Source organism: Lineus longissimus, chromosome 15 (assembly GCF_910592395.1).
Source record: "Lineus longissimus chromosome 15, tnLinLong1.2, whole genome shotgun sequence".
In the NCBI taxonomy this organism is placed as follows: Eukaryota; Metazoa; Nemertea; class Pilidiophora; order Heteronemertea; family Lineidae; genus Lineus; species Lineus longissimus.
In genome coordinates, this window is record NC_088322.1 from 8,159,069 (window position 1) to 8,184,167 (window position 25,099).

At 40.3% G+C, this 25,099-nt stretch overlaps 1 protein-coding gene across 13 annotated transcripts in view; it reads left to right on the plus strand.

The window, feature by feature from the left end:
- Positions 1–25,099, plus strand: part of LOC135499312 (supervillin-like) — a 150,048-nt gene that overhangs the window by 119,682 nt on the left and 5,267 nt on the right. For 8 of the 13 annotated variants that reach the window (XM_064790036.1, XM_064790038.1, XM_064790037.1 and 5 more), the window contains 21 exons: positions 6,176–6,386; positions 6,752–6,993; positions 7,287–7,540; positions 7,698–7,945; positions 8,174–8,227; positions 14,216–14,296; positions 15,290–15,385; positions 16,065–16,254; positions 16,370–16,530; positions 16,851–17,018; positions 17,522–17,658; positions 17,817–18,107; positions 18,412–18,568; positions 19,350–19,367; positions 21,136–21,305; positions 21,447–21,559; positions 21,783–22,555; positions 23,019–23,171; positions 23,649–23,807; positions 24,329–24,450; positions 24,706–24,858. In XM_064790036.1, the coding sequence (XP_064646106.1) occupies positions 6,176–6,386; positions 6,752–6,993; positions 7,287–7,540; positions 7,698–7,945; positions 8,174–8,227; positions 14,216–14,296; positions 15,290–15,385; positions 16,065–16,254; positions 16,370–16,530; positions 16,851–17,018; positions 17,522–17,658; positions 17,817–18,107; positions 18,412–18,568; positions 19,350–19,367; positions 21,136–21,305; positions 21,447–21,559; positions 21,783–22,555; positions 23,019–23,171; positions 23,649–23,807; positions 24,329–24,450; positions 24,706–24,858 (3,951 nt within the window). The remainder of the gene's footprint in view (positions 1–6,175; positions 6,387–6,751; positions 6,994–7,286; positions 7,541–7,697; positions 7,946–8,173; positions 8,228–14,215; positions 14,297–15,289; positions 15,386–16,064; positions 16,255–16,369; positions 16,531–16,850; positions 17,019–17,521; positions 17,659–17,816; positions 18,108–18,411; positions 18,569–19,349; positions 19,368–21,135; positions 21,306–21,446; positions 21,560–21,782; positions 22,556–23,018; positions 23,172–23,648; positions 23,808–24,328; positions 24,451–24,705; positions 24,859–25,099) is intronic. The other 5 variants (XM_064790031.1, XM_064790032.1, XM_064790033.1 and 2 more) reach the window with 5 other exon arrangements.

Here is a 25,099-nt window from a genome sequence, read left to right on the forward strand (position 1 = left end):
AGCAGGAGCAAGGGGTGTTTCGCACAGAAGATGGGCCTAAATGACACCAGGAGATAATGGAAGAAATTGATGTACTCCGATTTGGCAAAAGGCAGACAAAGTGAAATTAACAACCAGTCCGTCTCAACCATCCCCTGTGCCTGGTTTTGCTGAAAGAGGTCACAATTGTAGTTCTTTGTTTTGCCACCAGGTATATCTACTGTTCCTTGGTATCAGAATAACAATGTCATGTCAAAAACTAGGCATTTTGATACACCCATAAAGATCAGTTGATAATCTGCTGCCTACATGTAACTCGACACCGATTTGTAGACCTACTTGTAACCATACTGGCATATGTCTCCCATACCTGCATTTTCCATTAGGTAGGCCAATACTGTGTATGCCTTATGCATCATATCACAAGTGTCCTTCGTTTTTTGATAGGCCTAACAGTCTGAGAACATGTTGAATGTTTGTGCTGATAGTGTATGAATTTGTTGATACAAGTTCAAGTATGTGTTAATAGGCCCTGTGTAAATGGCCAGTGTGTCTGCCCAGGTGGATGAAAGAATGTAAGAGTAAGAGGGCTATCATATGAGTTTCTTTAAATTATTATAAATGAACTAACGCAGTTTGGGAAGCAAAATACTTTCAACTGCAACATTGGGTAATTCTGATTACCAAATAACTACTGGGCCCAAAGGTAGTTTTATCCTATTGGTGACTTAACGATGAAACAACTTGAAAATCCTATGTGAACCAACTTCTACCGGAATGAGGATGAAATCAGCTGTTGAAATAAATCGCTGTTGGACCAATTATGTCAATAATATCTATACTTCATAGTATTGATCTATTTTTCTTAGGGCGTGTATTTACATCCATCGATGATGGATATGGTTTTGTACACAACATGTGCATTATTTTTTTCCCGATTGGCATTGAATTATGAACAAGCCCTGTATGGATTTATGATAGGCCTATCATATGCAGGCCTACAGTATGCTACATGTATAAGGATGTTACACTGTTGATTTCATGCGCATCTGTATTACACATAGACAGCTTTATATCATATGATATGTATGATGGAGACTGGAGTATGTTTTGAATTTTGTTGACAGGAAGTCATCTTGGAACCCTACTTCTGATGTGATAAGGTCAGATTGTAGTGTGTTGTTTGGTGTAATTGGGATGTAACTTTTATTTTCAAATTGGAGATTTAGTAGACTTATAAGTGCTGGAATATATTGCATTGCCATTGTGTAATTGAATGGTACATGTCAATACAAATACGATATACTGGTTGGTTGCTGCTTGGCCGGGGGACAGCTAGATTTGATAGCCAGGCGCAGTTACGAAAAAATAATCTGTTGAGATTACTTTCACCATGTTCATGAGGCATTTTGATTAATATGATACTAAACTATAGGATTTATGCAATACTACTGCACTGTTCGGAGTAATTATCCTACCAAACGAGTTCAGAAGGGAGGTCGCCTTGTTTTATTTGGAGGTTGCCTTGTTTTATTTGGAGGTTGCCTTGTTTTATTTGGAGGTTGCCTTGTTTTATTTGGAGGTATGCTAGCAAATCACAATTTTTTCATGTTGTTGACCGGGCAGGTTATTTCTGTACACTGTCCACTTTGAGGAACTGTAGAAATATTTTTATTAGGTATCAAATGTACAGTACTAATAGCCCAGAATAAAATCTATGAAGTGATAGGTTTATTTTTTTACAAGAGAAAAAAATACACTTGTTACTTGATTGTTTATATGAAAATGATTTTTTGATGTCTGACTCAATATATGTTATAATTTACTTCATTTAAGTTGCTGCATTGTTATTTTGCCTTCTTTTTGTTATGATTTTGTTTCAAAAATATCTAACAAGATTCCCATAAAAGTTTCTGATATAATTATGAATTAACTTCAGATTTGAAGAAAGTCGGAAAAAGAGACTTAGATAATTACAAAGATGAACTGCGATGTCGCACAGGTTTGTGCCAGCTTTCACCTGGAGTCTTCTCTCAAGATGTAGCCCACCGGCCAAATTTTGGATCAGCGGAGTGAAAAAATCAAATAAGACGAAAAGAGAGTAAAAATGGGGTGTATAAATTCAAGCAAGGGCAGTGACACTTACGAACTGCAGAAGAGCCAGCGAAGTGATTCGTATGTCAGTTACTCATCAGAATGGTGGGATAATTATGATGAGAGCAAAATCGCCAAGTCCACGTCGAGTTTTGACCAGTTTATTTTGAAACGGAAAAGCAGCGCCCTCCGGAAGTCAAGTTTGACAGCACTGAAAGCAGAGCGAAGAGAGAATGTCCCACCGCGCGTTGTCGCGTATGTGAATAATCAGAGACTGCATCAGAATGAAAACGAGGCTTCGGGAAATGAAAAGGAGGCTCCGGGAAATGAAAATGAGACTCCAGGAAATGAAAGTGAGGTGCCAGGAAATGAAATTGAGGCTCTGGGAAATGATAGAATGTTTGGACATGACAACCACGTTAATTTGGATGGCGAGTGTCCCGCGACGAAAACTGAAAAAGGCGATTGTGACAGATGTGCTTTGGACAACTGGACGCTCGAATGTGATGAAATCCCGAACTCGGATGTTTTAGAAACAACAACGTCAGAATCAGGAGATGACGATGGCAAAACTAACGTGGATCTCTACGAAGATTTGGACAACTTGCCTGCCGCTGAGAAAAAATACAACCTCGAAGCAAAGAGAGACGCATACAGCCTCGATCGAGCATTTTTTGCACTTTATAAATCGTCGCACCCTACTAAAAAGGAAAAGACGTTCATTGGCCGTTTTCATAGGGTAATATTAGAACAATTGTTTGTTTTGTTTTGGTGATTGATGTTTCATTTAGGTTTTGTTGATATTGCTATTTTTGTTTCATTTGGGTTAGGTTAGGTTTTATTTGGGTTTTTTTTAATTACATTTGCATATTTGGGTCAAGGAAGTGCAGTTGATTTCAATTTCGTATTCATTAATTGACATTTGAGGGAAAGGTTTCTTCTTGGTTTCTGTTTTGGTGATAGCTTCATGGTATTGACATTTTTGTTGTGCTTGTTTCGTAAGAAAAGGTTTATTAGGTTCTTGAAGGGCTTTTAGTCAATATTCGTTGATTTCTGCATACTTTACATGGTTCATTTTTACAAGGTTTTTCAAAATAAAAGGTTTAAGCTTGATATTGCAATCCACTCCGTGAAAAATTCTGATTCGTGAGGTATTTGTAAATTACACATCAGTCAGGCCCCACAAGTACATAAATTTTGTGACACCTTGTATTGGTTATGCGTTGATAGAAAAGTCAAGATTGTTCAGCAAAGTTCTTAGAAACATCAAAAGGTGTCAAGTTACCTGCAGGAAATCTTTGAAACTTGAAGTAGTTGACATTTTCCTTGTCGAGATAAATCATTGCAGATCTTACGATCTAAATCGGACCATCACACAAATCACACATAAAAATGTCAAACAACCCAAAGGAGTGTGTCAGTGACAGTAAAGGCCTGTCTCCAGATAAGCTTGTCACGCTGCATATAAAGTACAAGGCCTTTGTTATTTAACGCCCACCAACAACAGCCATGTTCATGATAAGCACTGTGAAAGACTAATGTGGATATGTGCATTTTTAAATGCTATACTTTTGACCGGTACTGTAATGAGGGTCTTTAAATTCCAATTCAATTGAACTCCAACCCATGTCAATTTCTTACTCAAAAATGTTTCTATGTTGTATTATTTTCACAACTGATGATGTGTTGCCCCATTTGGTATACTCAATTCCGGGTTTGGAAGAAGATGACTATGCTGCACGATGGGATCAATATGTCACAAGAGGGTCACGGTCAGTCATTTCTTATCATCACATAGGTCATGTCGATCAAATAAAATACATGTATGTCAGGTCTATACAGCATTGGCTTACTTGTGCGGGTAAATTCAGAGTAGATGTTTGGAGCCATGGAGTATTCAGGCCGTCCCAAACTGAGAAAGGGTTCTTCGTTTTCTGAGAAAATTAACCGCTCCCTCAGATGGAATTTCAAGGCAAGTGTTAATCAGGGCTCAGCTGTTCAAAACAAATGTTGTCGCTTACTGGTGTTAACCTATTTTGGCAATACATCTCCTTGTGTGCTTGTGAGCGCTGTACTTTATCGATACCGGTACGAATTTCAGTATTTTGATCATTTCGTCCTTATTTACCTGGTCGTGTTGTTTACCCTATAGATTTATAGTGGTCTAATGTCCACAGCGCTATTGTCAAATTATGACATAATTAGTCGAGACTGGCACAGATTGTGTCATGAAATATATTTTATATCTGGTGAAGTGCATGTAAACAATTACATGTAATATGTAGGCCTATGATATTGCAGTCTGTCAAGGTCAGGCCTATTACATTTATGCATGTGGGCTGTTGCCGTGGTTTTCTAATATTCAAGGAATATCACAACTGGAGGTTGGGTGATTCATATGGATACACAGTATGTTTTTCCTTATAATTCTTTACCAAGGAGTCGTTGAATTTACTGCCGGCTGTTGGTGATGTTTCGATAAAGGTCAAAAGGGTTCCTTTGTAGGGTGTCGGCTGCAAACTTTCTCTCAGGTAATTGTGATGTTTCCCTGTATACTTCCTACTCAGGAGCTTTATAATCATACATTTGGCAAGATTTGACATGGCGTTCACTGAAGGCTGTTCTCTGGAAAACAAAGAACATACTCAAGCCCTTGAAATGAGCATGCACTATGTTTTGAGAAAGTTCTAATTGCTTTAGGATCTTGAGGTCTAGCCAAAATGGCAGTACTTCTGGTCAACTCTTAATAGCGTCAACACAGTGTCTGCTTAAACATGTTAAAGGTCTACAGGTTCTATTTTAATATGCACATGTACATGTAGGCCGACAAATTATACATGTCCTATGCTATCTATATGTGCGGCACTTGAAAATGTTTTGAGCAGGCCCTCAGAAAACCATCATGTTCAGTCATACTTATTACGTATCGTTCAAAATATTTTAAAACTTGGATAAATATTTTATGAACCTTGATATAATCTAGGCCATTGAAGACTTTCACGCATGAAGTATGTTGTCCATTGCATTGATTGATAAAATCTGTTCTGTAAATCAACAAAAAGCATTTAAAACAATTTTGTGCAAACGGAAATTCTTGAAATGCCATAACTACAGCAATTAGTGTAATTTTACGCAATTAAGTTGTGACTTGATTCATTCTAATTTGCTAATTGTACCAGCATACTGTTGTCGAAAATGTTGCACGGTGAAGGATCAGCAGGGTTGATGGAAAGGTTCCCTAACAGTGCAATGCTCACATATCCTTGCCCCGTTAGTAGTGGCATTGGGCTACCTTTCAAGGGAATACATGAGTATCGTCTGGTGAGGGAGCAGGTTTTTGAATGCCCCACAACAACCACCACCACCACCATTACCATCACCACCACCACCTCCACTTACCCAGGGCTATACCCTGCTTACCATCTTACTTTTATCAGTGTCTGAATCACCAAATATAAAATCTGATTTGCCCTCTCTATGGTACTTGACATGCAAAGTGTGGAGCATGAAGATGACCCTGGTGTGCCGGGCTGCCCGGAAAAGAGTATTCCGGAAGGAGGTTTCAGGCATAACTGAGTTTGAAGGAAGTTCATCAGAGTACCCAACTTCCTTTAAGAAGTTCACACAAGGCCATTCTTTAAAATTGGCCTGTCAAACAAAGGGTTGACTGATTTGATGAACCACACTACCTCTAATATATGTTGTTGCTATAGCGATCAAGGAAACGAGAAGAATTCCACCAATCATTATTGCAAAAATAATCTTACTTCTCTAATTAGCCAATCATTTGAAGAATAAACCAACTCCATACAATTTGATTTTCTCTCACTCTCGAAATAATAACAGATTTTTTAACACAGCCCTCAAGATTTTCACAGTGTAAAATCATTTTAGTTTCTCGTTTTCATTTGCAGCAACTTAAAATTTTGCATCTTAACCTCAAATGCCCTCTCGCTCCAGATAGCTACAGCACCGAAGAGATGGTGCAAGATGTAACCACATTTGTCCAATTGCATACAGTTTGACCCCCTCACTACCACCACCTCATCCAAAGACAAATTAGTGTTCCATTTTACTCATGTTTCCCTCATCCTCTTTCCAGCCGGTCACTACCGAAGAGGTTGTACAAGCTGCCAAGATCTCTCCGCTGGCGTGCAGCTTGATCAAACCCCCAGATGAGGGCGTCCTGAGTGGTATGCCCCTGAGCGCTCAGAGGGACTTGGCTGCCCTTCATGCAGAAACTGTATTAGCAGAGTCGCAGGCAAAAGCCAAAGCCAGTGCAGCAGCAAAGGAAAAGAGTGAAAAATCAAAAGGTAAGATATTTCCCTCCTGTTGAAGGGTCTAGGCTGTCGTGAACAGGGTGAAAAGACATCTGACCCCCTTCCGTCAAAGTACATTTTCATTAGACCTCCAGATGAAGCTACCTTGAGTAAAATGCTCTAGCGGACTTGGTGGCTCAAAATGTATCAAGTTTGAGGTTATATCTCACTGTCGTTTTGGTTGCCTCACCCAACACTGCTCTGGAGCCACTGCTTGGGTGGAGCCGTCATTTCAACAAAAACCTTTGCACTGTGCGGTGTTTGGTCTGACAACCAATGCCTTCAGTTTGATATCAATTCCTTAAACCTGACCATGAAAACACGCACCCGTTTTTGAATCATCATATCTTCTCTTTTAGAACCCACCAAAGCCGATCAAAACGACAAAAATCTCAAACCCGAGTCCAAAGACCAGTCGAAGGTCCGTAGCATTTTGAAACGTGAGGGGAGCTTCGAACGATCACGTGTTGGACTTAACATCAGGAAGAAGAAGCCGGATCAGGAGACGATAACGAGTAGTGATGAGGACCAGGTGAAGAAGGGGGCGCCACTTGGAACTTCGCCATTGATCATACCAAAGAAAGCTGTTGAGAAACCACCAGTACGTCATCTGCATTATCAAAATTGTATTATTGAGCCGAAAATTCAAGAGATGTCCATGTTCTTTTCAAAAATACAAATTCTCTTTCAAGTCAAAGCGGGTATTCGCATACCTCATGTGTAGTTATGATTTGACAATGAAACTTTAAATTTGAATTGTTTTCATATCTCATGATCTGTGAATCTTCTGTCGTAAAATGTCATATGGTGATTTAGATCTTTTAAACTTGTCTTTTCTTACAAATTATGAATTCAGATGTAGTATGATTATGAAAACTTGTGGTAATTTTTCAGACGTCAAGCTCGGACGAAACCGCCCCTGTTAAGTGTTCAAATGATGCCATTGCAAGGCGACGGGCACGGAAAGAACAAGAGCGCTTCCACACACAGCCTATCGAATCCAAGTCCCCCGAGACGACGCCGGAGAAACGTAAGGGGAAAGCGATGACGGCTCGTCATATGACACAACCAATCACGGTCGGAGAGAAGAAAGTGGTGGAGAGAGAACATGAAGAGGTAGACATGTCAAAGATGTCGATTTCTGACAGGTGAGAAATATTCAAAGGTATCCCCCATTGAAATAAACGACTGCCTCGAGGGTAAAATGTGGTAAGTGGTCGTCGAGAAAACCTTCGGTAACAATTGAAATCATCCAGAAATAAACCAACTTTGGATGTAACATATGTGTCGCCCCCTATGTTTCAGACTGCGAGTCCTCAAAACCCGAGGCGAAGAAGACTGGAAGAAGCGTGTCAGCAAGACAGACGAAGACTTCCAGAAGCCGGGAGTCGGCGACGAGGTCAAGCGGCGGGAGAAGAAAGATCGAAATGAACGACCGAAGAGTATTACGGATCTAATTGGGTCGTTGGAAATGTCCGGCGAAGGTTGGCGAGGACGAGTTGAGGAGAAAGACGTCAAGCAGTTTACGGTCGAAGGGAAATTATCTGCGTCAGGTGAGTGGTGTCGATGGTTACTGTCGGGGGTGAAATTCTTCATGGTTCTAAACGTTTGAGAAAATAACTTCATTTAAGATTTCACATCGATTTATTACGTCGAGTTGGTATTTCTAACGGAATTTTGCATGCATTAATCTGAAAATAGGGCTTGTATTTCTAACATTTACTTTTCTTGCGATTGCTCATTCGTACTAAATATTCAGAATTTGACTATTTTGCTCTCAGGACGAAAACGCCCGACGCGCGAGTCTCACTCCGCGTCGCCCGTTATGAGGCTGCGTAAGTGACCCTAATTGGTAGTCTTAGCTTACGGGAAGAGATAGCGCCCTCTTTTGACCTTGGTGGCAACTTTTACTGCTTTTCTGTGTCGGGGATAGAAATTTGATGCGTTTAAGTTTCCCTGTGGTCTTGCTGTTCAGCAGACAAAAATATTATTGTCAAAGGACGAGTAAGAATTACTATATAATCTAAATGTTGACCGGCTGGCACATTTGTATTTCACAGAGTTCGTGTTCAGGGGTACTTCTTAAGTGCATATAATAATGTACACAAAAATGAACTATTTGTGTCGCTTTACAGATGTACTGGGTGGCCCAAAAAAGATGTAACTTAATTCATAAGTCGATAATCCTGTGACATTGAAAGATGTCATACTGAAAATGTGTACACTTTCATAGGCTAGTCATTGACTATCAATTGTAAAAGGCATACATCGTTTGTTAGGTATTAAATTGTGTAGATACGTACTGAGCATCAATGATTTGGGCTTACTGTATTTAGCGCAACATTACGCCGATTTAGCATAATATTACGCCTCGGGAGCAATCATTATTTTCTGAGGCTTGTAGGCAGGAAGTGTAGGGCAGAAGTCGATAAGTCTAGCTGATCTCTTGTGATAAACCTACAGGAGCTTGATGTACACTGTACAGTCGTCGATCCTCGGGACCGGGTGCTGGTTGCGGGATCAGTCTAGCGACCAACCCGCCATCTTACGACATATTATGAAACCAAGGTAAACACACTGGCTTGTGATTGCCTCGCCCCAGTTGTCAATCTAACATTACCCGTAGGCCTAATTCTGGTGTTTTTTTTCTTATTGGGTTAGCGTTAGTAAACAAATAGAAAATATCAGAGCTATAAGTTCGTCCTCGTGCTTTTATATTAATGGTAAATCTTGTGTGGTAAATGCATCTAGCCAAATAATGAACACTCCCTAACTGGAAGAAGCAGACCTCGTTCCCGATGTCCAATTGCATGCATTTCATCGTGTATCTGTATAGGCATAGAAATAGGTAACACTTAAGGGGTTTTCCCCCATTCATTGGGCTAAAGCATAATATTGCGCTATTTTACAGTTTGGCCAATGATGGTATTGTGTAGGCAGATATACATGTACATACTACAAGTACCAACTTTCAGCAAATTTGTATGTATAAGAACTTCACTGTGGCATTATGTATAACTGCATTTCTATTTTCCTGGACCACCAGTAATTATGAACAGCGTACCCCTTTAAGATATCGAGGTTTCAGCTTTGATAGTTTTGTCACAGTGAAGAAAATTTGAAAAAATTGTGTCACAAATTACTCTGCCAGAATACTGAAACTGTACTTACCCAAATCTTACTTGAAAAAATCCTCAATGTGTCCTTCTTCTTGCCAACAAACTGCTCCTAATCTTGTTTTTCCAAGAATAAGTACACTACCTAACTTCATCTATGAGTAATATCCTCCCAGGCACTGGATATTTTCTCCTTCAGTTCCATAAGTTCAATTTAAAAAAACTAGTGTTTCCTTCCCAAAGACACCTGTTTTTTCAAAGAATCCCAAATGGATTAGACCATCCAACTCTCAAGAAATTTCCAGGAAGAATGACCAATTTTAGACTTTGACCTAGATCCCTGAGTAACTGCACTGGACCAGCCGTCTAGCCGGCTAGAGTGCCAGGTGTGACACTTAATTAACAGGTGACAATAATGTAAGGCAGTTGGTAGCATCAAAAGTGATACCTGTCATCAGGGAAGTCATTTTAGGACACAGCATTTTATTCTTACAGTGACAAAATTATAAAACACCAAATATTCACATTTTTAGCTCACCTCTTAGCAGAGGTGAGCTTATCCCATACCGTGGCGTCCGTCGTCCGTCGTCGTCGTCGTCGTCGTCGTCGTCGTCGTCGTCGTCGTCGTCGTCGTCCGTCGTCCGTTAGCAGGGCACGTTTCGTAACTGTTAGAGCTATTGAGTTGAAACTTGGTACACATGTACCCTTATGTAATGACACCTGGGAGACCAAGTTTCGGTCCGATTCGTTTCATGGTTTGGCCACCAGGGGGCCAAACGTTAAAAGTGAAAATATGCAATATCTCCCTTAATAGTAGTCGGGAAATTTTGAAAAAAATGTGGTAGGTACTTCTAGCAAAGGTGCATCATATATCCTCCGGGTTTTTGATTTGACCTCCTTTTCAAGGTCACAGAGGTCAAATGGTGTAAATTAGCCGTTAGGATGTAACGATGGCACGTTTCTAAACTGCAATGACTATTGATACCAAATTTGGTACACATTTACCCCTTAGTCAGGTGATCTCAGGGACCAAAGTTTGGTCCAATATGATTCACCACTTGACCACCAGGGGGCAAAATCCAAAAACCTTAAAAATGTGATTATTCCTTAACTTCTTGCCCGATTGCCACCAATTTGATATCATGGGTACATCTAACCACCATACAGTATATGTCACACAGGTTTTTGATTTGACCTTCTTGTCAAGGTCACAGAGGTCAAATGGCGTAAATTCGCCGTCAGGCCGTAACTATGGCATGTTTCTTAACTGCAATGACTATTGATCACAAATTAAGTACACATGTACCCCTTGGTCAGGTGATCTCAGGTACTGAAGTTTGGTGCGATCTGATTTGCCGTTTGGCCTCAAGGGAGGGGGCCAAATCCTATATTCTTCAAAATGCCATTATTCCTAGTAATGACTTGCCCGATTGGCACCAATTTTATATCATAGGTACATCTAATTATAACAACCATTCAATGTGTCACCCGGGTCTTCTTTGATTTGACCTACTTTTCAAGGTCACAGAGGTCGAATGTACTGTAAATTGGCCATTTTGGGGAAATTGTAATTGCTTGGACCTACATCAAACCTAACACTACATGACACAAGACCATGCTCTTTATCCATCTTTCCTCCACATGAGGTGAGCACAATGGCCCTGGCCATTTCATTTTTAACAAATAAAGTCAATGGCTTGCTACAAATGTGTGCAAGTTTTAAACATGATATCATTGGATATAGCGAATTTATTAAATCTTGAATTTAGTCATGTTTGGGCCACACAATACATCTGCAGCATCTTTTACACAGGAACTCAAACTACTAAAATATCTGAAGCCAAAATTATCTTCCACTGGTACTCATTTTAGGTTATCCATCTGCAAATTTAGACCTAATCTGCAAATTTGGACCAAGACTGATATCTTTGGGTTATGGACCGATTTTGATAGTAATGTTGACTCAATTTTGACTACAGCCACAACAACATAAACAACTCATCAAATTTGGTGGTGCCTGAATTTCTATCCTGACATTGTTGGATTTGTGTACCCTCTCCCAGATATTTGCCACTGAGGTCGAACTGTTAAACAAACACATGATGACTTTTCCTGTTTCTATTTTAATTCTCCTCAAGGCTTTTGAAATTTCTTTTTATACTTTCCATTTCTTTTATTATATTATCATATTTTGAAGGGATTGTGGCATTAATGCAATGAAAAGTGTTGCATCTTATGACAAATTGCAGTGGCATATTGCCCCGTTCTGTCGGATAGCAACAATTTTTCTGGGGCCTCTCCCCTAGAGCCAATGTCTGCTTTTAATTTTAGCCCTAAGATGCCCCAAAAATGCTTATTTGGCACTTAAATTTCCAAATCTTACTTTGGGCGGGTGGGGGGGGGCAAACTCTACTCGTTTACACTCTCTAAACTTGGCTGCACCAAGTAATCACATCGTATCTGATCCAAAAAAGGTCATTATGAGACAAACAATCATATTACAGCAAGAAACGACGATTCAGTGGCCTTGGGGTGCTCTGTCCATACTATTATCACTAAATCATCTTGAAAGGGACCATGATTGCCATCTATTGACAGAGGGCTTTGGTGCTTTGTTTCCTCCTTTAAATTACTTTTTTTCAATCAGGTCATTTATTGATTCATTTATTAATTCATATATTCCTTCTTTCATTATTTATTTATAGTCAAATTCATAGTCAAATGATTCATTTCATAAAGATATTTACTGTACTTGAACAGTGGAACCTCCCTTAGCGGACACCTCTCTTATTAAGGACAACCTTTCTATTAAGGACACTAGTTTTGGTTCCAAATTTGTTGCTTCCATTCAATTTGACCACTGCAATCAGCACACCTCTCTAATCAGGACAGCAAATGTCAGTCCCAAGGGTGTCCTTAGTAGAGAGGTTCTACTGTATTTGTAAATTTTGCCAGAAATAGATGCCCTTCCCAAAGCCACAAAAAGACTAGCCTGAATGTCACACTTGGGGCTCATATGAGATTGCATGCCGCCTCAATTTTCAAAAGATGCAACTTGAAATAGGTGCATTTGGAAATAGTGGATAATGCTTGCGACTTATAGTATAGCTAAAAGCTCCGCACAAACGAGAGATTTTTATCACAGGGACCTGAAAGTCATTTCTTTGTGGTGGGCGTTGCAGGTGTTGTGACAAAAATTGGTCGTTGCTGCAACCTGCAATAGATATCAACCCAAGAATTGACTGGTTTTACAAGCAGACATATCGCAGGTTGCATCAACAAAAATCTCTTGTTTGCGAGGTGCTTTTATGTAAGAGAAAAAAGCATGCAGCCCATATAGAAAATGAGCGAGGATGTAGTGGTTCAAGCCAGCTTGAAACCAGAGTCGGCGATATTTTGGAATAGTGTTTCATGCAAGTTCTCAAAAAAGATGCCTGTGTATACCTTTTGTTATAGCGCATTCCCGCATTGTTACCATACAACATGTGAGGTAAATAGGTACAAGTGTATCCCTGGTAATACCCCACCTGTGAAGAAAGTGCAGGTAATACACAGTGTAATACACAGTGATGCTCTAAGAGGCAATAATTGTCATGGGGCTATAACTGTACCACCTGACCTTAATGTAGTGTACCAATCTTGATGTTCCAACACGGCACACCTTTGTGTAATACATCTAGACCAAACCAATGCAAGAAATTGTTTCATGTCGCCATATTGTACACTGCATGGGCAGCACCAGGATTTCAGCGACATTGCTATTTTCTAAAAATGCAAGGACAATTCATAGTCAATTTTCAAAATGTCATTCAGTGCTAGGGATTTCTTCAGTCAACCTATGATATTTTGTCTCTCGTGCTACCTATGTACTGTATGTATGTTAAAATGTAGCTAAGGCTATAAAAGAAGTCAGGAGCTATCCGAACTTTGATGTTTTCGTCATGATGCCCCACTAAAAAATTTCAGCACAAAATTGTGTTGCTGTCCAAACATCTTGTGGCTCCTGATCGGTTTCACAGTACAAGCCCAGTTTTGTTTGCTATTTTGATGGAAGGCATAAATCTGTTTAAATTATATAGGCTGCTGTAGATCCTTACTTGGTTTCATTGCATTCCAAATGCTTCAACAATGCATCGAAAATAAAGTGCACATTGATCTCTTAATGATATGTCTTGTTGCTAGCAAATTGAAGGAGGTTGTGTGTAAAGTTATTGCAGAGCTGGGAGATGAATTTTTAAAAAGAGGGCAGTTTTCTTGGATGAAAAAATTTTGTGCACAAACATTATAAAAACGTATTAAAGTGAATTTCGCACAGGCAATACAAGGCCCCACCATTTCCAGCGCTGCAGTTGATATCAAAGCAGTTGGTGCATCGAGTCATACTGTGGAATTCCCATATGCAAGTTTGTAAATGGAACACAATTGTACACATGTTCAGCAGGGTGAGTCTGGTGAGCTGATCTGCTTCAGAGATTTGAACAGGAAATGTGACGGTGCATTTTCTTGGACGCTGAAAGTGGGCTAGAACGCTGATCGTGCGAAATACACTTTAAGTGTACTATAATTGTAGATGTTTGTCTTTGGCGCATTGAAAATAATCCTCCTTTGCGGTTTCCCCCATTTGTAGTGCATTCAGAAGCTTCAACAATGCATTATAATGCATGTTTACCCAAATTAACCCTTCTACTACCATTGCATGTTTTACAGGTAAAAAGATGGCTCCCGACAGCCCCCTACTAGCCCGACGAAACAAGCGACCAAAAGCTGGCATTGTGCACTTGAAAAATGGTTAGTTTCGTGTAGATTAGCTGGATTGCCGGAAAATTCTATCGGAAGAGATGTGTGGATTTGTTTTATATGCGGCGCGCCACCTACTGTTACTTAACCGGATATCATAATATTTGCGGTGTTTATAGTTTGTTGCTATGTGCATGGTGTCTTGTGGGTAAATATTGTATAGAAAGAGTCGATTCATGGCGAGAATGATGTGATGCAAGACGTAATACCTACATTGTATAGTCGCATGACTGTAACATACATTGTATGCATTTCAGTGCAAGAACTCAAAACTTGGTTACTAAATTGAAACCCGGCTTGATGAGAGTGTGTAAAGTGTAATCATTGAATATGAACATCACCTGCCCCTGTTAAATGCGTTTTATAATCTAAGTCAGTGTTGTAGTTTTGAAAAAGCATGGCGTTTTACTAATACTTTTCGTGTTTTAAAGAGTAAGTAGAAAGCTTTTAAAATCATTCGAAATACAGTGTACCCGTGAGACATTAACTCGATATATCACAACTGACCAAATTTCTGCGCCGAAATATTGCCACATGACCTTTATTGGAGATATAAATCGGCCGTTCATGGGGCAAATATCTTGGCGCCAGAAACAGACGTCGACCATGTTTTGGAAAATGACGTAATGTCATGTAAAATCCAAGAAGGACGTCCTCGTGTCACCGACGGGTTGGGTACATGCAAAATTTATGCAACTCAGTGCAATAGAGGTCGATATGATGAAGCATACAATTTGTGACATCATACCATGTAAATGGCGGCCTCCAACGACCAGAGCAGGTTTTTTTTGGTGGGAATGGCTAGCCAAATGTAAAGGGCCCGTAGAAGTTATTTGCGACCTGATATCTGCTCAGAAGTTTCTGGATCGTTTTACTACAGAAATGAAAAGCAGTGTGGCTCCATTCTACTTACTCTTTAAGTCTTTTAGTTGTCCTGATTGCGCAATGTGCATGTTCACCTGCTCAGTACTTTCCGCTTTACAGATTCTGAGTCAAGTGATACGGTATCGACACCTACCCCACCAGTCTCCCCTAGTAAACCATCACTGCCGATGATGACCATCACTGACAACACCATGAGTAAGTCGACGGTGTAGGGCGTAGAATTAGACATAGCTATAGGAAGTGGCAGGGTCAGCTCTTTGTCCGATTGTACGCCACTTTGACCAAGTTCAAATTTGTGGTTTAAAATCTATCTTTAGTGGTCTCCAATATCATGACATTACCTAGCTTTGAGTCAGTAGCTTGGGAGTGGAAGGGTCAGGAGTGTGGCAGATTGTACACCACTTCGATCAACTTTGACTGTGGTTCAAACCCATCTGTTGCAGGCATCCAATATTATAACATAGCCCTTTAGTTTTGAGAGTCAACAGATCAGGTCAGATAGGAATTTGACCAAAATTTCATATCAGGAATCGGCGAAGGATATTTTTTTGACTTTTTTATTAGATTTGGCAAGGTATCCCCCCCCCCCCCCCAATACCATTTGCTGCTGCTTTGTTCCATGCTGGTTTTGCAGGTGTTCAGCATGACGAGTTTGCAGTGTGTTACGCTTGGTTTGAATAAAACCATTCCAACCCTATTTAAACAAATCCACTTCAGAGAATGACATCTGAATTATGTGCTCTGCAAATACTGACTAAACATCACATCTTTTCATTGTCTCTTGTCTTTTCAACACATTGCCGTCGGGTGTCTATGGTGCTGCCATCTGTTAGGAAAACGTGATACAAAAATTTATCCCTTCTTTATTTTTTAGCAGCGGCTGCTGCTGCGAAGACCCACACTGCCACAAACGGAGACGAGGATCTATCCCCGAAGACGATTGAAATTCCAGCCTTTGACGACACCGAATCATTCTTTACATCAAAAACCGAAGATACACCGGGAAGAACATTAGAAATAAGTGACGAAGCATTAGATGACATTTTTATTTACTCACAGGATATGTAAGTATCTAGCATCCCTGTGGCTTCTGCGTCATTCATTAAGAAAAGTTTATGCCGATTTTGTTTCCTGTGGCAGAATATATCACTATATCAAGTTTATGCAAATATTTTTCAGTCTTCAAAACAAGAAGCGTATCAAGCCAAAAAGGACGCGGCCGACGTCACGGAATCCTCTGCGTGCTCTGGCGGAGCGGAAAGATATCAAGATGACGTACGAGGAAGGTGTTAAATCGGGTATTCCCGAAAAGGAGGTGGCACGAGTCAAGAAGGAGAAGAGTACGTCTTTCCATCTTGTTTATTTGACACCCCCCCCCCCCCCATTGATCATTTATTGATAATTGGGGCTATTTATTTTGTGCATCTTGGGAATTCTTCATGCCTCCCAAAGAAATTTTTATGCTGCAATACTTTTTGGAACAAGACAGTATGCTTACAGATCCGTTTTTATAACGTATTGCTTTTTGAACTTTTGAAGAAACATGTCTCTCCCCTGTATAAGCTCACCATAAATGGCTTAACCTTTTAGGTGCCAATTGTCCTTGATTGGCTATAAGCTCTCAGTTTGTGGTTAAAAAATGTCTTCTATTTTGTTTCAGTTGTTGGTCAACAGAAAGGTTTCGACCAGTCGGCCATCGCCGGTATCGCTGCCAAGGTAAACTTTGCTGACATTTCTTTGAAGAAAGCCGCTCCTACTGCAGCATCAAAAACTAAGGGAGGACTGCGCGTTTTTCCTTACATGGACATTATGTTAATGCAGATCAAGGGTGAGTAGAAAGTTACTAAAATTTGAAGGCCTACACTGTTTGTAAAATTTAAAAACTGAATTTGAAAATTTCCGATTTGAAAATTGTAACTACGTAATAGGTACTGAATATAAATTTCAATTGCCATTGTGCAGACGGTTACAGATTTACAAAGACTATATATACCAAGTGTATAGTGGGCCCCATTTAAACTCGCAAAAAAAGAAAGAATTGTATACAAAAGAATGGTTTTGTGTACTGTGCCCCAAACTTTAGTTGAAATTGTATACAAAAGAATGGTTTTGTGTACTGGGCCCCAAACTTTAGTTGAAATTGTATACAAAAGTATGGTTTTGTGTACTGGGCCCCAAACTTTAGTTGCAATTGAACACAAAAGAATGGTTGTGTATCCTGACCCCAAACTTTAGTCTGAATTTTGCACCAAAGAAAAGTTGTGTATTATAAATGTATTTACATGTACAATCTTTATACAATCGCCCTTAAATTATTTTACCATTTTTCAGGTCGACGTCAAGTCCAATTCCGATTGGTCGAACCGAAGGCGGAGTCACTGAACAGTGGCGACTGCTTCATCTTAGTTTCGTCTGACAAGCTGTTCTGCTGGATGGGAGAATTCTCCAACGTTATCGAAAAAGCAAAGGTAAGCCTAGAACTGATGTATCCATTAGTTATAAGCGGAAGAAAACATTTAAGACCGAATGTGTCTCTCTTAGTCCAGAAGTTAGGGCAGGACTTGGTCATAATTGGCTTCAAATTCAGAAAGCATTATTTCTATCATTATCAACATTCTGCCTCCAGGCTCAAGAAATAGCCCAGACAATCTTCCAAAAGAAAGATCTCGGTTTCAAGGGGAGCAGTCGTGGGGTAATCACAATCGACGAGGCGCGCGGCCAAGCTCACGATGCGTTTTGGAAACTGCTAGATGGCGTTGCCGACTACCAGGACGTTGGACCAGACGACGAGGATCTCCTCTATGAGACGTTTCTCACAGAGACGAATATTGTGTATCGCGTGGAGGGGAGCTCACTTATCCCTGTGGAGGAGTTTTGGGGCATGCCGCTCAGACACGAGATGCTGAAGAGTGAAGAGGTAGGAAAAGATTCTGGTTTTGCATTGATTTATTACCTGTTGTCGTCATCCATAGCATATTTTTGGAAATCGTGAAGAACGCGATTCTCCTTATACAACTTTGAAGCAGTGCCACAATATTGACGGGAGTATGAACCAAATTCCCAGACAACATTTAAGAAGACCGGCTTCATTTGACTGATATTTCAACATGAAGATATAAGGTCTAACAACTGTCTGGTACCAGCCACCAACCAGTGGGGTACTTGACTGTCTCAGCCCATCATCCTTCCCATACTGCTCTGACATGACCTATCTCTTTCAGATCTACGTGTTGGACTTCGGCACGGAGATGTACGTGTGGCACGGGAAGAAGGTCTCGACCGAGAAGAGAAAGATGGCGATGAAGTTAGCAAAACAGGTGTGGGACCAAGGGTACGATTACTCCGAGTTGGAGATCAGCCCGTTGTCGCCATTCAAAGGTAAGGAACCACTGGTAATGTTCTAGTAAGGAACTTGGTTAAGTTTGGGGCACATGGGGGACTTCATGGAGAGTGATAGTCCAATGTGTAGAAAATAGTCATTGCCAGACTGGGTTAAAAAAGTAGACTTGTAAATCCTGTTTCTTCTTCATGTGCGGTAAACCTGTACATTTTTGGATCTCTTTATTTTTGTATGATCTGCGAAAATTTGATTTTAAACTAATTTTTATCTTGACAGACATATGAAATTCCTTTTGGTTTTTCAAAGTAAAATGATAATGATTTTATGTTTGCAAATTGCAAAAATGTTCCGGCAGAAATTTGGGCAGTTCACTGTGAAGAAACACTTCTGGCTCTCTAACCTCTGACGAAGTTCTTGATTTGCCCACGTGCTCTGTTACATTAATTGCTGTGTTCTGAAGTATCTTTTCGTTGCAATTTTGATGCATGAAGTTACTTTGTTATCAGTCAGATTTGGTGTGATGTCAACTTTTCTAATACTTTTGTTAGAATTATTCAGTTTTCAATATTTTATTTTGAATTTTCCTCTTACATTACGAGTGTTATTGGGTGATATGAATAAATACTAGCAAATGCTTTTATCTAAAACGCCATGTACATTGTACACTTGACCTTTCTGTACAAAATTGATCTTATAGCATTTGCGAGTCTAGATTCTTATCACCCATTGTACAACGCGCTTCAACTGGAAAAAGGCAAATAAGTTTTCGGGTACATTTCACAAAAAATTATGAGTTGTTTTTGAAAACTTGTTTTGCAGTTATAAAGCAAAAGCCTGGTATGTATTGTGTGTGGGAGGAGCCAGGCTGTGTTCTTTAAAGGCCTACACCGTTTGTCAAAAAATTTGAAATTTGTAATTGAATTTGAAAATTTTCCTTCGACTCCAGTGAATACGAACGGTGTACTCCTTTAATGAAATTGTGCTCGCTAACCCAGTGTATTGGTCTTGGCATTTAAAGGAGGAGTTTCTTTAGGAAGTGCTGGGACAGTGCTTATGATCATTACAGAGTTCACCCATAGGGGTGCTGCAGATGTACATCTGAAAATGTACAGAAACACGGTCTGACTTCCATAAGTGCCGGGCCAGCATTATCTCGAGCACTCCTTCTTTGACCCGCTGTCTTTCTGTGTGGTGATAAGTACAATGAAGAATTCATAAAGACTAAGAATTTGGAACTTCAGAAAATCCAAGAGATTATTCTTTTTTTAAAGGACGGTTCCTGTGAACTCATACTGTTGTTTTTTTACTTTGATGGAGAAACATTATCAAGATGAACAAAATTACTCAACATTTAGTTTTGAACTCTCAGATGGAGAACATATAGGGCATTTTGTCATAGTATGAAGTCCTATGCCATGCTAGCGCACAGTAGTGGGTACTGATATGTCTTAGGCTGTGATTATATAGAGTTCATGTTTTCACATGTGATGTAACGTGTCACTGTTCACCTTTTATGCGTGACAACAAGTCATTTCCTAAGAACAGGCTACGTACGATTCACAATGTCACTTTTCACTGTCACGTGGTGTTTTCAAGGCCAAGTCAGTGAACTCGTGACAAGTGAATCATGACGAGAGACAACGTGAACCCCACATAACTCCAGCCTTAGATGGGTTTTAGAACCTCATTATAATACCCAGTAGCTTATCAAGCACTTCTAAATTAGGTTAACCATTTGAGAAATATTTTGTGACAAAAATCAAGCAACACCCGCCCAATATATCAAGCAACAGCCATCACATAGTGCGAATTTGTCTTGTAAAGGCCCCCTATCTTCAGAAATTGGAACATAGCGCCAGATAATATATCATAGTATTCATGGTACTGCTTCCACATTCTTAGTTTTTGATATCAATTCTTAGTGTTATGGAAATGCATAGTTATTTTGCGTATAACACCAAGTTTCTACATGTAGATATCTACAAAAGCTGTGTATATTCTCGTGCCCAACAATTGGCAAATGTAACAATATCCCTTCCGCTGTCCATCTTTGCAACTTTGTCTTTCTGCTCAGTGCTATGGTCTGATTTTGGGAACAGGTAATCCTACGTCTGCTGGAGCTAATAATAATGTCCTAGCTGACGCCCAGCTATCAACTCGATATTTTCCTGCTTGAATCCTATAACTTTTTCGGTTGTTGGTTTTAAACTCTGACTGCGCATATTTTTGTAACTTTTTGATAGCAATGTTAAGTGTAGATGCTCGTGGTCGTAGCATCGATCACGCTATTGTTACTCATTGTTCACGAAATTCCACCTTCGAAAGACGAAATGAAGTCTGCAGTGGTGTTTCTGAAGATGATCGATATCAAAGACTGGAGTAGCCAGTGAAGACATGTTACCACATTCAGAAGGCAGAAAACCGAAAACTGAGAACGGCCCATCACTGCTGCCAGTTGCCAATGCCATGGTGCCGGTAGGAATGAGCGATTGAGAGTGTGTGAGTGAGTGGGTGGGTGATTGAGCGTAAACAACAATAAGTAATTGAGTAATCAGAAAGATAATTCACGAAATTTGCTTATGATCACAGAAATCTCTTTTTTCAGGTGAAGAGGACGGTGGTCTTCCGCTGAAGGGCGACACACGCCCAAAATGGTGCTTACTGGCCAAGATTAACGAGAACATGGAGACGATATTGTTCCGTGAGAAGTTTAAGGATTGGCCGGACTCGAACAGGATTATCAAGGTCAAGACCGGCGATTCCGAACCAACCAAGGTGGGTTATTGTGGGCAGGTTGAATCCATTCATGGTTGTATGTGTCTGTTCAATGATTTTTTTTCCATTACAAATTACCCAAGTTATACTGCTTCCCCTTTCATACATTTTGCATAACTCTAACTGTCTCGTTTCCAACAGACCGACGTTGCATTAGATCTGAAGCCATTTGATGCCAAACTGATGATTCCATTGAAAACCAACCCAGTAACATTGGTGCTAGAAGGAAGTAACGTAGGACGGGGAAAGAAATGGTAAGTTTGTTGTGTGTGTGGCACTTTCAAGGCAAATTGTAAAAACTAGATTACTTTTAGGAAACATCAAAGTGTTCAGATTTCTTTTCTATACATGTATTTATTAATTTGGCCATGAAATATGGTTTTCTGATTAATATTTAGTCACTGATATTACCTCAAAGTGAGTGAACGAATGGTAAACTAATTTTGAGATTTGAAAAGTATATTTTGTGCATTTCAGGATTGAGTCTTTTGAGGGGTTGAAGAAGGAGTTTGATGTCATCACTATCAAAGTCCTGATGTGGCACGTGATGGAATATGAGACTTTGCAATTACACGCCGACAGCTTTGGGCAGTTCCACGGAGGCGACACATATGTGGTCCGGTGGCAATACATGATCAATGCCGGTGGTCTAAAGAACTTGAAGGGGCAAGCAGCGCGACAATCGCTAACCGGCCGGGAACGCTGTGCGTATTTCTTCTGGCAAGGAAGAGATTCTACGATTAATGAAAAAGGTGCCTCGGCACTTATGACTGTCGAACTGGACGAAGAGCGTGGGCCACAAGTTCGCGTTACTCAGGGCCGCGAGCCTGCGTGTTTCTTGAATTTATTCGACGGTGGTATGATTCTTCATATAGGAAAACGCGAGGATGAGTCGACAAATACGCAAGGTGACTGGCGATTATTTGCCGTACGAAATGAAATTGACAGTGAGGCTTACTTAATGGAGGTTACGTGTTGTATAGCGAATTTGCGTAGTCGTTCTACGTTTCTTTTGCTCAACGTGCTAACTGGGAATTTATTCGTCTGGCATGGCGCCAAGTCATTTGATTATACGCGGAACATTGCTTTAAAGATCGCTCAACGTCTAGCAAAGAAGTGCCCGCTAGAGGTCGGGCTACACAAAGGTGCTGTAATCATGATGACCGAGGTTGAAGAGGGGCGTGAACGGCGAGAATTCTGGTCGGCCATGGACAGCATGGATAGGAGTCAATACGACTGTTTGATGAGAGGTAAGCTTCGAGATGATTTTGTGTAATTTGCAGAAATGGGAACATTTTCCCCTAAAATGACTGAAATGGGCTAATAATGATATGGACTTGAGATTGGTCACGAGATATGACACTATGATTTTAGGGTTGTGATGAAAACATTTGTTTGGCAGTCTTTTGAGAATTTGGAAATATGATTATGTCGTAATAGCTGAAATAAAAAAAACACTGTTCAACTTGGTGGTAACACCATCTAAATACGGTAGAACCTCTATTAAGGACACCCTCGGCAGTGACAAGTGCTGTCCTTAGCAAAGAGGTATCCTGACTAGAGAGGTCAAATTGAATGTAAAGAACCAATTTAGGATCAGTGTCCTTGATACAGAGGGTGTCCTCAATAGAGAGGTGTCCCCTAAGGGAGGTTCCACTCTACTCTTAAGCTACTTGAGTTATTCATGGAGCATTCTATCCACTCTTTTTGCAGACCCCCTTGTCTTCCGTCACACACCTCGTCTCTTCTACATGGACAGTGTAGCGGGTACATTTGAGGTCTCCGAACACCTGAATCCATCCAGAAGTGATGTCTGTACACCTTTTCCATTCCTACAAGCTGATCTCTACAGGGTCACACAGCCGGGTAAGCATTCTACAAAGGTTTTTGGGCTGCAAGGTATTTTTGAGAAAGAATAAACAAATCAATTTCAAATATAATGAAAGTGACACCATCAGAAAGTGCTCATCGAGATATTTCCATCGGTCAGTAGGTTTTGAAAATTTGATAATATTTTTTGTCTCTTTGTGTGCCATGCAACTTGTGGCAGCAATATGCAAAGAGTATGCCAAAGAGCTCACAGAAACTGGTATTCTAGTCCTATTTCAATGAATAGACTGCTTCTCCTGTGTATGTATTGCCTGTACAGTTGGTTCCCATTGAGGTTATTGGCTTGGTGGTGCCCTCTGTAACCAGGGAGGATAAGTCAGTCATCACGCTAGAAAATCATTTGTCAACTTGCTGTTGGCTGGCCAGGGCATTGGAGAAAATTGGTCTAACCGGGTAGAGACGTGGGAGCTTCCCTCAGTGCTAATCGTCTTACATGCCCTTTCTCTCTTCCAGCTTTGTTCCTGTTCGACCACGAGACGGAAGTGATCTTGTGGCAGGGCTGGTGGCCCGAAGGTGATGAGGAGAGTGATAATGTCAGTACAGGGTCCGCGAGGGCCAGGTTTAACCTGAATAGGAAATGTGCAATGGAGACGACATTGCATTACTGCAAGGGTAAGGATTTGTGATATCACCTATGGAGTCCATCGAGATGATCTAGGAGAACTTCTAGATATCGTCTTGGTATTCCCAATCATAGAATTCTCAGTTGCTCAGGATAGAATTCACATGTCACTTATAACTTGTCATTTTAGGTAAAAACAAGTCATTTCCAAAGAGCGGGCTACATAAGATTCGCACTGTCACTTGTCACCCCCATGTCACTTTATGTCATGTTTTTCAAGCCTAAGTCAATTAACAAATGTACTTATGACATGTGACATGTAAACCCTTTACAAGTGACAACATGAATCGTATGTAAACCCAGCATTTTGTCAAATTTGGAGCAGGTGTGACGCTGCCCAAAATGATAAATGGAGTAAGATCTAGGTTTCCTCTCATACTGACGTGTTGAAGTGACATGAGCTGCATCCAGAGCGCCATTCAAAGCTTTGTACTTGGTAGCAGGGACTCAAAAAAATATTTTGCCATGACAGAGAAGAAAGATAATAAAAAATAATCTCTATGATTTTCAGAAAAGAACCCGTCAAACCCACCCCCTGCATATCTTGTCTATGCAGGATTAGAACCGATTCACTTTACGAACCTGTTCCCTACCTGGGAGGTGGATGAGGAGGCACAGGAGGCAAACCTAAAGGTGAGTTGGTGTTGATGGTCTGGGGCAAGACACTTTACATATCACTTCAATTTATGTCTATTGGACTGGACACTTTACATGTTATTTAAATTTTATGTCTGACCAACCTGGTTTAAGGTGGAAGATATTTGTGGTCTTTCGATGTAGACAACCACACAATGTTGACTGTTTCCAATGGTCTTGTGCAAGACACTTTACTGATTCATCGAGACATATGTGAACTGTCGTCTTACCCCCATTTTGTTGTTGTTTCAGGACGGACGTAAGGAAGGCTTATTCCGCATGAAAGACATATTGACGATGTTATCGCGGACTGTTTACACATTTGATGAGCTACAAGAGCGCCCCCTACCTGATGGTGTGGATGCTTCCAAAATCGAGTCTTACCTTAGTGAAGAAGATTTCCAGGTAAATTATAATACCGTTGGGTTTAGGTCCTGCTTAACACAACAAATTATTCCAGAGTTTTCAATGGATAGAATATATGTATGTCGGTTGATATCATATGGGACAAATTCATTGTTAAGCTTGGTCTTAACTCCAGTCTTATAATCTCACAATTGTTGAACATGGCTAAACATTTCACCGCAATTAACAATCGAAGTAGAATCCTAAGTCTGCATGGAAAACATTTAATGATGTAGAGAAT